Genomic DNA, 14284 nt, shown 5'->3' on the forward strand with positions numbered 1-14284 from the left:
CATTACTTTATCCAGTGCTGACAAACTAATGCATTTAACGCAGATTGTAATGAGGTGAAATCATCACATTTAACTTCTCTGGATTTCCCTTTAAACGACCTCTGACCGGATTTACAGTTAAGAAAATGTGTTTTGTCTTGTAGAATAATTTTATAGACATTTCCTCCAAACACAGACTGACACATTTACTATGTTTGGAAACTTTGAGAATTCAGATTCAGTGGATTTGCACAAAACAACATGTGTTGTTAATCTATGTTGTCAGAATCATTCAAATCAAACTCATGTGATTTCTGTAAAAAAAACAACAAATAAAAACAGGGTCATGTGAGGGAAAAACAGACCTGACCTGTTTTTTACACCTCATGTTGTTTTGCCTTATGATAATCACCAGCTGAAAGGTCAGATGTCACCTCGGCAGTCTGCTTCAGCTGGAGGAGCTGATTTGGTTCGGGAGGTTTTTACTAACAAATGTTGTCAGGACGTCCTGCCACTCATCAGTCAGAGGTGTTGCAGGTCGTGTTGGATTTGACTGGAGAGGCTCAGGCTCTCTGAATATTCACATGTCTGTTTAAGGTTTATACACTTCTACAATAACACATTAACATTGGTCATCCTAATAACATGAACACTGACTGACACTCAGCTGTGATTTCCTCCAGCTTCAAGGTGTTTTTTTAATCTCCTGTGACACTGAAGGATTTTTCTGTCCAACGATTCAAAATTAATTAAAGGAGCTTCTTTAAATTAACACCCAGGATTAGTAATAACATGTCCATCAACATACAAGTGGACCGTTGTGTCCACATACTTTTGGCCACACAAATGTCCTGTACATTAGACTGTCACTGAGACATAAGAGATAAAAACAGCTGATTATAATAATAATGTTGAATAGATAGATACTTTATTTATTATTAGATTATTATATTAGATATTAGTATGTAGCATAATATTAGAATATTATGATATTATTTATTGCACGGGATGATGTTTCCTGTGTTTTATTACGTCATGTCTCCTACATTAAAGCTGCAGTAAGTTTCCCTTCAGTGCCAATAAAGTTAAAGTTGAATTACCACTGATAAAACATCCAATCAGTGAGACGTGATTAGTTCCGCTCCTCTCTGACAGACACTGTTCCACCACTGAAGTGCGGTAATATAATATACAGTCATACATAGTGTTTATATTGTGTTTTCTGGCGGGAAACCTGTGATCAGTATCTTCTGTCACTCACCGTGATAAAAGCTTTAGTCAGTAAATCTGCTCCAAGTCACCGCAGGAATATGATCTGAATCCCCTCAGGAATAATTCAGTGATTTCTCCTCGGGGAGCATTATTATTAACACCGCCCCCTCCCTCCCTCCCTCCCTCCCTCCTCCTCCTCTCTCTCCCTCTCCTCATTGGCCGCGCCCACCTGATTCTGACCCCCCCCCCCCTCCCTGTATATAAAAAAGTTTTCGGTGTGTGGCGGCTCCCGAGTCTCAGACGCCAGAATGGAAACGCTCCTCGGTGCGCTCACTGGCACACCTCCCTCTCCTCCTCCTCCTCCTCATCTTCTTCTTCTTCTTAATTGCGCATCGGCACTCCGGCAGCAGCACAGTGGGAGTCACGAGCAAGAACGTTTGAACTGTATGTAGAGAGTACAAAGTGAGGATGATGATGATGATGATGATGATGATGATGGTGGAGCAAGAAATGATGGATTGAACTTTGACAATGCTGAGGAGGGATTTGGATTCAGCTCTCGGTTTGTGGAGTAAGTTGCAGGAGATCTGAGCTGCTCTGACGCGGAGTGATGAGACCAGGAGTCGCGTTGTGCTTCTCAGAGGTGATGCTTTGATGCTTTGATGCTTTTAGTGTGAAGCTGCTCCCGAACCCGAACCCAGACAGGACTCCGCTTCCCGCTTCTGACAGGCTGCTGAGAATGACCAAAGACATGCACATAACGATGTAATAAACAGATCTCCTGCACACACACATCTGCCAGTGAATGGAAACAAACTGCACTGACTGGCATCCAAGTGCGTCAGACCTGCCCGAGCCGCCGTTACGCATGGAGGCAGCGCGGGACTGAGAGGAGTTTCTACCTGTTCACATTTCCTTTTATGATTTGAACTCGGACAAAAGAGGAAAAAACTTATTCTTCTCCTCCTCGAACAGAAAATGAGTAGCTGTCTCTTCCGACTGGCACTCCTCGTGGCTTGCGTCCTCTCCATCCGCTGCACCGCTGCGTCCGGGACCGAGGCGGAGGCGCACACGGCGCCCCGGGATACCTGCGCGTCCTGCGGCATCGCTCAGCCGGAGGACCCCGAGTCGGGCCGGCTGAACGTGGACTTCCTGGAGGCGGTAAAGAGGCACATCCTGAGCAGGCTACAGATGCGGGAGAGGCCCAACATCACGCACCCGGTCCCGAAGGCGGCCATGGTGACGGCGCTGCGGAAGCTCCACGCCGGGAAGCTGCGGGAGGACGGGAGGGTGGAGATCCCCAACCTGGACGGACACCCGATGAGCAACGAGGTGCTGGAGGAGAGCTCGGAGATCATCAGCTTCGCAGAGAAAGGTGCGTGAAGGAGAAGAGCTGCACGTCTCCAGGCTTCACTTACAGACACACAAATATTTCTCATTACAAAGTTTCACCTGATTTAAATGCAGTTTTTACATTTTTCAACAATTTTCCTGAAACAAACAATAATCAGATCAGCGGCTGATTCCAACTCATTCATCAAACTGAGAATGAGAGGAGACGGTTTGTCTCTGCAACAAGCAGCTGACAGGATCTGATGCAGCTCGGTTCTGAAGGTCATGACACAGGTTCTGCTTTTCATCTAAAACATCAGATTTGACCCTAAAAAAGGAAGAAAAAAAAAAACAACCTCTGATCATAAAACATCATGTAAGATGTGAAGGTTTGTCTGAGCCACAACAGGCTGAGTGTGTTCGAGCCTGTTGTGGTTTTGTGACACTATGACTCAATTTGTGAGATTTCTAGTGCTGCTGCTGTGTGTGTGTGTGTGTGTGTGTGTGTGTGTGTCTTTATATACTGACTGAATGAGAAACAGACCAGAGAACATGCTGATGTTGAACAGATGTTGATGCAAGGGCCTGAAAGAAACCCGCCAAAATGAAAGCAAAGACCATCTGTAGCTGCTACCTGCATGGATCTGTGGAGCTGGACGCTCTCCGTCTCTCTCAGTCAGTTTCTGAAGATGTTTTAATGCGTCTTTGTCTTCTTTGGCGTTGTGTCCATTAAATGTCCCGTCTGTGATCATCATATGTTGTTTGTTCCCGGTGTAAACACCTCTGTCTCCAGTAACAAGTGTTGATTAGTGTAAATTAAAAGTCTGCTGGGTCTCAGCCTCAGACTTCAGCTTTAACACAGAAGAGATGAAGTAAAGGTTGTGATTTTATGTCGGTCGACGATGATGGAAAAATGATGATTTCATTTAGAAAGATGGATCAAAAAACTTTTGACTGTAGTTTGGTGAATGAAACAAACTGATTAGATTCTGGGATTTTTCCTTTTATGCATGAACTACTCTGCTGCATTCATGCGCTCCAGATTAAGTTGGACATGTGGGACTTCTGGCTTCTGCCCCAGTGTTGTGTTCACGTTCCTAGAAAACCCAGCCTCACACAAACATAAACTTGGGCGGCTTTACTCGGTGTCGGCGGAGGTTTGCTCCCCGCTGAGAGCCTTTTAGATTCCTATGTTTCCCTCTGTGGCCGCTGTGTTGCAGACCTTCCACCTCGGCACCGTGCGTTTGCCAGTTGGCTGCGTTACCAGCGCTGAGCGGCTGCCAGCGGGGACATGGCGCGGCGTCAAGGCCCAGAGGAACAATTTACTCAGGGGCGGCTGAAAGGAGCAGAGCAGGGCTGAAAATGATCAACGACGCCACCTGCTTCGCCCACGTGCGTCCGTCCGCTCGCCTCTGAAAGCGACGGCACTCTACGGAAACATCTGCTTTCCACATCAACAAACGGCGGCTTCGCGTCGGCACTCAGGGCTGATACTCTGAACCCGTGTGTGTTCATTATGTCATGTGTCTCAGGCTCATTTATCCCTGTTGCTGTTGTAGTATCTGAGCTTTTGTGAGTCTGTCACGTCTTTGTGTGTTTCTGATGTTTTCTTAACTGCCTGTGTTTCCACGAGGGTCTGCGTTGGCGTGTACATGCATCTATATCCAGGGGTTTGTGTGTGTGTGTGTGTGTGTGTGTGTGTGTGTGACATGACAGGGTTGTGTTGAATCAGTCCCCTCAGTATAAGGTCAGAGCTTTTGTGTCGGCCGTCGTGCAGCCTGAATGCAGATTGACGGGCTGAACCCTGCAGCCTGGCACCGCATTAGAATTCACTGTGTGTGTGTGTGTGTGTGTGTGTGTGTGTGTGTGTGTGATCTAACTACAGGCCCTATATGAAAAAACACTGGTGCTCGGGTGCATGGTGTTGGTTTGTTAAGTTTCCTGTGAGAACGTTTGTCACAGTTTGAAGTTCAAATGTCGAATTTTCTTGAACGAACCTTCTTTGCAACGTCTCTGCTGGTGTCTTTAGTTGTGTTTGTGTTTGCGAACTAACGGCCGTTGTGGTTTATCTCCAAACAATATTAAAACATTAACAAAACTCCTGTTAGTTAAAAGATGTTGTGGAGCTTTTGATCAAATCACATGGTCTTCTTCAGGAGATGGAGGTTGAAGTTTAAAAGTCGAGGATCAGATTTTTGAGGGAAGATAATGTGAAATGACCCAAAGCTCCACAGAAGCGACGGGATGAGCCTGAGCTGTGTAAAAATCTTTAAATAACTTTGTTTTTTTTAAACATGATTTAAAGTCGTTAAATGTAAAATCTAAATTCAGAGATTGTTCATTAAACCTTGGATGAAAAGTGACCCCCCCCCCCCCCCCCGATTGAACACTAAAACAAAAGTCTCTAATTATATTTCTCATATTTTATTAAGTTATCTGGTAATAATATTATAATTTCTGCAGCAGCTGTTTTAAACAAATTCTTCAGCAGATCAGTAACTGCTTCAACTAATTATTAAGACATTACAACATGTAAAACAAAGTGCTCTAAAATTTTATGAAAGCTACTTTTACTTATTTATTTTGCCAAGTCAGAAAATACTGGAAACCACAGCCTGAAAATAACCACCATGGTTTTAACTGCAGAGTTTAAACTCCCCCAAAGCTTCTGAAATCCCCGAACTGGAAAAAGAAAAGGACGTGACCTCAGTGTCCTGAAAAGTAACTAGAAATCTGGTTGTGATGCAAAACAGAAAATCATTCACCAATTCTGAAAAAAGAGAAGGAACCGGAGCCGCCGCTGGATGCCCGTCATTTTAACCATTTGATCAGCTGTGATATTCTTGTTGCTCACTTCCCCCGCCGCTCCACCACGCACCACAGGGACGCAGCGTTTCTGTAGCCACAGACTTCCAGTGAAGATTCATGGAGAAAATGACGAGGCAGAAGGTTTTTCTAAAAAATGATTTCAGCCTAAATTTAATCTTTTATAACTTCACTTTAAATTGATTTTGGGAAGCCGTGGTGGAAGTAACTTGCATGTTACACAACGGCGTCACTGCTGCAACACACTGGTTTATTTATCTGTCTGTTATTCCTCACTAAACATTTGTGGCCTTCACCAGAGAGGAATCAAGACCTAAATATTTGCCTCATGTAATGTCATGACTTTCAGAACAGCTGCTGTCCGTCCCACTCAACGCACCGCCGTCACTTTATTTTAGTGGACACTTTCTGACCGCTTCAGATCAATTACGTCTCCGCACCGACACCACAACCGGGCTTTTGTGGAGCAGTTGGATGTTATCGCTCCATCCTCCGTCGGCTCCGCCTCATCCCGTCTTTGAGTTTATCATGTCGTGGAGTTCATGTGAGGAATCCTCCGTCTCCTCATTACCATCTCAGACAATGCAGCTGGTCGTCTGTGACAAATGAATTCCCTCTCAAACCGTCACTTAACTATCCTCCTCCATGTCATTGTGAGGCGGCCACTCCCCAGCAGCCGTCAACACATTCAGGCCTTTAACAGCCTCCTCCTGCGACACAGCCTTTGTTTACATCTACATTACAGGCTTTTGTAGCTGCCGCTTTGATCCCACAGTTTAGAGCGAGTGAGCAAGTCAAGGTTTTAGTGGTTTGATAGAAGAGGTGCTGACAAATACATCTGCACCTGCAGCTCAGCTTCAGGTTTGTTTGCGTTTCGTCGGCACTGAACTGCGGGTCTTGATTCTCTGATCATTGTGCAGCAGAGTGTGATCTAACATTCAAGCTGCTGAGTAACGACTCAAAGATTACTGCGTCTCGTGATGGGTGAGGTAATGCGTGAGGATGCTGGCTAGAAAGTGCCTTTGATGATTGGTAACAGAGTCTGGTCTTTTCCTGGTAAAAACTCTCTGACGCACTTCATCCACTCGCCCCCGGGTCCTCTGACGCTCTTCTCACTAACGGTCGGCCTCAATTCCTGGTGGTCAGCTTCACTCGGAGTTCAGGAGGTTCAGACCTGATGAATGGCTCTAATCTTCTTCGCCTGACAGCTGTCAATCAGCCCCGCCCCACGTGTTGTCCTCGTCGCCCTCGCTGTAGCTGCAGCGCCTCGTGGTTACACAGGCAGGAAGTGACGGTGAGACGTGTGCAGCTTTCAGTAACAGTCACTGAACGCTGTGTCAGTGAGCACAGTCCTGTTTCATCACACCATCAATTACCCAGGAGTCCTCTCAGGATATTTACATGTCTCCGCTCAAGATCAAAACTTTATCCGGCCTTAATGGGAGCACTGGCCGGCAGAGACGCTCACAATGAAGCCCACAAGAGCAATAAGTGAAGAGATGAATTACTCATACACACAGAGCAGCCCAGACAAGAACTATCTTGTTTTCGTGCTTCAGTCCAAGCACTTTTAGTTTTCATGAGTGGTGGAAAACAGGGGGGGGGTAGCTCTGACTTTATTTTGAAGACACTGAGAGAAAGTCAGATTTTTGCTGCTGAGGGGTGCTGAAAAGCCTCTGGGCGTCTGCAGCAGCAGCAGCCAGTCAGTGGCTGCAGCTCCTGCTCAGGCCTCACTGTGAAGACAGTCCGGCTCCAGACCATCTCATTTTCAGGCAGCATTCAACGCAAAGCCTTTGAACCTTTGTGCGCCACTCTCTTAACCCCCCCCTCTTCTCATATCTGGGCCGAGTTGGAGGCCAAGTGGCGCTGCGCCCAACGCTTTCCTGTCACAGTCCACAGGATCTGTGCCACCCTGGGCTGAGGGAGGACGGGGGCTGTGGTCTCACTTTAAGCTGTTCAGTAGTTTTCTCTTCTACACTGTGAACCTGAGGACAAGCTGACAGATCCTTGGTTTCAGTGCTTGTTCAAAGTCCCAAAATAAAAACCATGAAGATATACATTATATATACATATATAGATATACAGTCTGTGGTTTAGACAGTTTTTGTTTTACAGGCTTTTGAATTGTTATCAATCACTAATCAATCCCTCTGTTGTGTTTGTGTTGCTCAGATGACATCGTCACGTCCAAGTCCAGCCTGTTCTTCCTGATCTCCAGTGAGGGGAACCAGAACCTGTACGTGACGCAGGCCACCCTGTGGCTCTACTTCAAGCTGCTGCCGTCTCCTGTGGAGGTGCGTCCGCGGCGGAAGGTGACGGTGAAGGTTTATTACCAGGAGCCGGGACTCGGCAGCAAGTGGAACCTGGTGGAGAAGCGGGTGGAGCTGAAGCGCAGCGGCTGGCACACCTTCATGCTGACGGATGCCGTGCGGTTGGTGTTCGAGAAGGGCGACCGGCGGCAGAACCTGGACGTGCGCTGCGAAGGCTGCGAGGCGGCCGGCGTCACGCCCGTCCTGCTCAACCACAATGACGAGTCTCACCGGCCCTTCCTGGTGGTGCAGGCGCGGCAAGCTGACAACAAACACCGCATCCGCAAGAGGGGGCTGGAGTGCGACGGCAGCAGCAACCTGTGCTGCCGCCAGCAGTTCTACATCGACTTCCGGCTCATCGGCTGGAACGACTGGATCATTGCGCCGTCGGGCTACTTTGGGAACTACTGCGAGGGGAACTGTCCGGCCTACATGGCGGGCGTCCCCGGTTCGGCCTCGTCCTTTCACACGGCGGTGGTGAACCAGTACCGCATGCGGGGGATGAGTCCGGGCTCCATGAACTCCTGCTGCATTCCCACCAAGCTCAGCACCATGTCCATGCTCTACTTCGACGATGAGTACAACATCGTGAAGCGGGACGTTCCCAACATGATCGTGGAGGAGTGTGGCTGCGCTTGAGTCTCTTATTCCTGTTTATTTAAGGTGGAACTGAAGAACTTAACTTTCAACAGATTCACAATATTACAACAAAAATGAATATAGAAACAGAATATTTATGGACGATGGAGAAAAAAAAACATGTGCACACACAACCTCATCCACACATATCTACACACCCTCATGTATGCCTGCACAAAAGCCTGTATATATATTTATGTTTGTTGATATATTTTGTTATATTCTCTGTTGGAAGACCTTCAAAGGGACGTTTGCTTCCAAATCTTTAAATATCCACTTTGGAAATCAATCAGTATCTGAGGTTCTTCATTAAACTCTGGAAGTTAGTGAGGATCTGGTTTGACAAAGACTCACGGGACCTACGAGCCTTCACAACGCAGCATCAGTCACGTCGTTACAGTAGGTGCTGCTTGTTGAGACGTGGGCATCTTCATGTGTAGAATATAAATCCAACCTTGAAGGTGAAAGGAAACACGTCTCCAGAGGAGGTGGAGGAACCTTAGGAGACTCTCCGCCACGCCTCCTCAAAGAACAGTGTGTTCAAACACTGACCATGTCTTCACGCCTGTCCAGCTTCACCAACGTACAGCACTTCTGGACCGGAGTCACATTCACACAGACGTGAACATTTGGACACATTCAAGAAAGGGACGGAAACATAACGGACACACTGACGCTGTCACCAAGCCGTGAACGACTCCTCCGAACTGAAGGCAGAGTCGCCGGTGTGAGGCGTCGGCTCTGAAGGGCAAAGAAACGAGAACTGTCGGGAGGTCGCGTCATTCTCACCCTTTCATGTCTCTGGATTATTCTCCTCATGCTCTTCATAGTTGGGGTTGTTGAGGGAACACTGTAGCACGGCTCTGGCAGATACTGCTGTTTTAACTTTTACCAGCTCGGGTTTCCTTCACCTGAACTCTGACTGATCTCTGCAGAGCTGCTCAAGGTCGTGAGGAGGAAGGGAAGTCCAGATAAACTAGTTTCATCAGTGACTCGTTTGTGGATTCTTAGTTCCTTTCCTAAAATTATTTAAGTCTTTCCTGTGAACCCCCCCCCTTCAAATTACAACATTTGGTATCAAATGAAACCATCACTGAACAAACTTTAGCTTTTCATTCTTAAACAGTGACTTATATTTAACAAAGGGAAAGGCGAACCTCTTTGGTCTTGGTGTCTTTAAAAAGAATCATTTTGTTTTCCATCTTCCACTCACAGTATGGGTTGAACAAATACTCTTTTATAGTGTGTGACCAGCACATGAAGGTGGTGGAATGAATCAGGAGTGACCTCACGTCTTTGTTAACGTTTGGACGGACGAAACCTTCCCTCAGCTTCTGCTGGAAGAGGAAGGTTCGATTCCCTCCAGTCGCTCAAATCAATAAATACTGAACGCGTCTCTCACTTCAGTCGGAGAAAGTGACAAGTTGCCATATTGCTCAGTTTAGTGACGGTGCAGCTTCGCACTTCCCGACGCACACTTCGATAGCACTTGCAGATTGAAATGCCTTTAACGAGCCCTACGTGGCGCAACGTCGCCCACAGCCCTTCTAAAAGAAATAAGTGCCGCATGAGCTATGCAATGTATAGTACTTACCCATACACACACAAGCTGAACTTAAGCTCTAGTGACAAACTATCACCAATACTTGAAACGTAAGTGTGGCAAGCAGGGGCAGGTCGGGGTTCAGCTGGAGGCAGGTGGAGGCAGGAGGAGGCAGGTGGAGGCAGGAGGAGGCAGGTGGAGGCAGGTGGAGGCAGGTGGAGGCAGGAGGAGGCGGAGTCTTGTTCTGCGACACAGACTATGATCTTGATCTGGCGCCACTCAAAATAAATGAAAGTTTGTCATTTAACAGCCTTTAAAACTGCTCCAACCACGACTGATGAAAGTCCCCGGCCTCCTGAACATGACGTAGATATTGTGCTTTGACCAATACGTTCTGTAACTGCTGCTGTTGTTTCCTGCTGCGTTGGTGGACTGAAGCGAGGTGGTCGGGGAGGACGGTGGGCGTTGTCCATCCGGCCTGTGGTGAGGTTTACTCCACAGAAACACTTTAGGGAAAAACTGTTTTGGTTAAATGGTGAAAAAGGAAACTTGGCCTTTCTGTCGACTCCTTCAATATTTAACTGAGAGGAAAACTGACATTTCACTTGGTTCAAAATCTATTTGCTGTTGAAAATTCGTAACGTGTAAACCTTTAGCAGACAGGGTTGGAATAAATATTTACTTTTACTTTTACAAGTGGATTCTTATTCAACTCTCTATTATTACAAACCACTTGTCCAATGAGTCATGAGAGAAATTTAAGCGGCCTCCAGATGATCATGAGCGGAAAGAGGGAAAAACATGTTGGTGCCGGATGGATGGAAGGGTTTATCACGTTGGTCTCAGATATACTTCAGTTTTTTCTGTCTAACTTTTACTTCCATTATGTCATCATTAAATGAAACGTGTGAAATATAAAAAGAGGCTAACTGGGGCTAAGTTTGACCCAAATGTGATGCATGAATAGTGATTTTGGAGTCTAAATGAATGTGTCCCAGTTGGGTTCCCATCACGGCCTGTTTGGCACCGTAACACACTTTGAGACACAGTTTCGGGCCTCAGTCACTTTGACATCACTTTGAGATTTTCAGGTTAAACGTTTCAGCGACCTGTTATTTCACTGCTCTATTATATTGTGCTCTCATTCACAGGCTTCATACATGTGAGAGAAATACCTGCTCATTATCTCACCTGTTCCCGCCTCCAGGCCCACGCTCGACCTCCACCTCGCTTGCCACTGAAATCTTTCGCTTATTCTTCAAAGCGAACGGTTGTTAGAATATTTGCACTGAGGACTTGCGTGACTAGTAATAAGAAAAATAAAATAAATAGAAACTGCCATTGAATAAAAAAAGTTATTTTTATAGAAGCAAAATTGAGCTCTGTTCAAATGTATTATACCTAATCATGGAACCAAAGAGGCCAAGAGGTTTAGCTATTGAAAGATGGCAACGCCGTCATGATCTGTTGTTGTAAATGACAGTTAAAGAGGCCTAAACACTGTATCAGGGTATAATATCAGTCCATAATCAGCTTAATCTCTTTTCTATTTTGTACCTAGACATGGAATATTTCATATTTTTTCATCAAATTACTTAAATATTCCTAGCTTTCTTTCTTCGTTTTGTTAGCGCTTGTTCCAGAATCATTTAGAGTAAAGCACACGCCATCTGATCCCTGTACAGTCGCTGTAACATATGAATATGCTTTTGAAATATTTTGTTCTTTGTTATTGTTGAAAAATAAATTTCTTATTACCAAATGTATGGACGTGTCGTTGTGTCGTGACGCGTGTGAGCAGTTCCTGTAGGATCGGCGGCTCGACGGCGCTCAGGTTAGTGAGTCTCTGGCACAGGGAGCAAGGCACTGATGCTGTCATGACTTTAAAAGAGACGGAGGAATCTTCTGACGTCTTGTAGCTACAACAAAGTATAGGTGTACGTCTTTGCAATCATCACTTCAAAGATAGTGACGGTGAGGCCAGCTGTTGTTGTTCCTTTTTATCGCAGCATATTTAACATTCACCCGACGTGATATCCACCTCCCAAAAACCACAAGGAGCAATTACCGTGGGTGGCTGACACCGGCGGCTTCTCTGCCACGTTCAGCCACATGTGTTGACACATTTCTACATTTCGTGATTCCTAGTGGGAGATGTCAAAGCCCACAAAAATTCCCTGCTGGTAATTATCAGCAGAGCAGCTGCTGCCGGAGGGTTTTTCCCAGCTGATTGCTAATCGTCTCGTGTCATATTTGATATATTATATGAATCAACGATCAGTGCTGGCCTCAGCCTTTCCAGGTCCTGGGTGAATCTTTGACTTTTTCATTCTTATTTTAACCAACTGTGAAATGTGGCCTACGTGGAACTGTGGCCACAGACTTAGTTACATAACCCTGCACAGTGAAATAAGCAATTCAACGTTAAACAGTCATGATGACAGAAGTGTTTAAATAATCACAGTGAGTATTATTATTATTATTATTATTATTATTATTAATAATTATTCTCTAAAGCAGGTTCAATCCAATTGTGAGGATTTAGTTTAATTTACCTCATTTGTCTTAAGACATGGATTTAAACAACTTTTACACGCTATTAAAGGTATTGACTTTTACATTGTTATTATTAAGTAGGAGGAATACCATGTGACATGACTGAAAGGTCCAGAGCAGCTACTAGATGGACCTCGTAGTCAGATTGTCCGGCATTTAAGATTCAATATTTCTTCCACAATATTCTCATTTGGAGAAAATTGGACATAAAGAACAATATGAAGCATCATTTTTAAAGATGTGGACGGTGACATCATGTCCTTGTGAAAGACCTGGGGTGGACATATCGGAGCTTATACGGTACCGCACTTAGCTGAATATAATCATAAAGTAAATATTTAACACTGTACTTGATGCATTAGTGTTAATTAAAGAATTGAAAAGCAGTCTGACATTAAACAAGCCGGAGAAGGAACCAAGCATTCAACACGCAGCTTGATAAGGACCTCTTCTATTTCTGCTGGTTTGGAAAACTAATAAATCTTTTAAAAGTGGCAGCAGATTTAACGTGACTCATGACCTCAGTATTGATAATATCTTGGATATGGTGGCGATTATCTGTAACCCAGGTAACAGGAGAATGTTCCTGCTGTTGCTGATGATGAAGGAGGATCCACGATGACAAGAAAGTACAAATAGTCTCTACGGAGCTCAGCCGCCTACAATGAAAGCTGAAGAATGCTTTTCAAACTGAATCCCATAAATCCACTTAGCACGTTCCAGCTTTTCCTCCAGCAGAGAAACAGAGTGCGGATTCCCCTCGGCGGCCGGCGGCTGTTTCCTCGGGGCTGGGAGTAAGAACAGACCGCTCTATAGAGTCTGCATGTGCCCACTCAGGCACACAAAGGCTCTAAACAGGCCTAATTATACCTCAGCAAATCTCAGCGGGACTTCAAGGGTCAAGTGTTCGACCTCCGGGGTCACGCCCTTCATGATTGGGAGTACAGACGCAATCTGTGTGATCCTGGGTTGATTTGGTTTCATCCGCCGCCCGAGCTCGTAAACACGTTCACATGCACGACAGACAAACGACAAAACCCGATATCTGGTAACGCGCCGCGCTGACGTTCATCACGAGGTTAATTGCCGCTAAAAATAATCCGGTAAGCGCCATCTGAAGTCATGAGAAATGTCGTCGCTAAGTGTGTGAAATGATACGTTTCAGAGAGAAAACAGTCGCCCCTTAATCTGACAGGTGATGAAGTGACGAGTCATCTGACATTGTCTGCTGCTGCTCAGGAACGAGAGAGAGACACAGAGGTGGAGACGAAAACAAAGGGAGGAAAGGGCGTCAGAGGGAAGAAGAAGAGGGAGAGAGGAGCACTTGTTATGAAGCACACTCTGCTGCACAGGTCGACTCCACAGCCCTGACCATTCATCAATAATTATTAATCACTGAAGAAACGTCAGAAATGTCAATCACTCTCCGGCTCCAGCTTCTTGTCTGGAGCTTATTTTATCATTCAACTGAATATTTTGAGGTTTGAGACGAACAAGACGAGACGACATCAACTTTATCTCTGGGAACTTATCCAAGGCGTTTGCTTCTATTTCACAGACCAGACGATAATCACTAATCCATACTATAATCACTAATCCATACGATAATCACTGATCCATACGATAATCACTAATCCATACAATAATCACTGATCCATACAATAATCACTAATCCATACAATAATCACTAATCCATACTATAATCACTGATCCATACAATAATCACTGATCCATACAATAATCACTAATCCATACAATAATCACTAATCCATACAATAATCACTAATCCATACTATAATCACTAATCAATACTATAATCACTAATCCATACTATAATCACTGATCCATACTATAATCACTAATCCATACAATAATCACTAATCCATAC

At 45.2% G+C, this 14284-nt stretch overlaps 1 protein-coding gene across 2 annotated transcripts; it reads left to right on the forward strand.

Annotated features, from left to right (window-relative positions):
* The first annotated feature begins 1499 nt into the window (after nucleotides 1-1499).
* Nucleotides 1500-11606, forward strand: LOC130165450 (inhibin beta B chain-like). 2 transcript variants are annotated; one of them, XR_008826800.1, is made up of 3 exons: nucleotides 1500-2566; nucleotides 7522-9995; nucleotides 10046-11606. XR_008826800.1 is itself a non-coding variant. In XM_056370753.1 (2 exons), the coding sequence occupies exons 1-2, from the start codon at nucleotides 2170-2172 to the stop codon at nucleotides 8295-8297; spliced, it is 1173 nt and encodes a 390-aa protein (XP_056226728.1). In that variant the 5' UTR covers nucleotides 1500-2169; the 3' UTR covers nucleotides 8298-11606. The 2 variants fall into 2 exon arrangements, 1 of the variants encoding a protein (XP_056226728.1); XM_056370753.1 differs by having other exon boundaries at nucleotides 7522-11606.
* Nucleotides 11607-14284: the final 2678 nt, after the last annotated feature.

The sequence above is a fragment of the Seriola aureovittata genome, chromosome 24 (assembly GCF_021018895.1).
Source record: "Seriola aureovittata isolate HTS-2021-v1 ecotype China chromosome 24, ASM2101889v1, whole genome shotgun sequence".
Lineage (NCBI taxonomy): Eukaryota > Metazoa > Chordata > Actinopteri > Carangiformes > Carangidae > Seriola > Seriola aureovittata.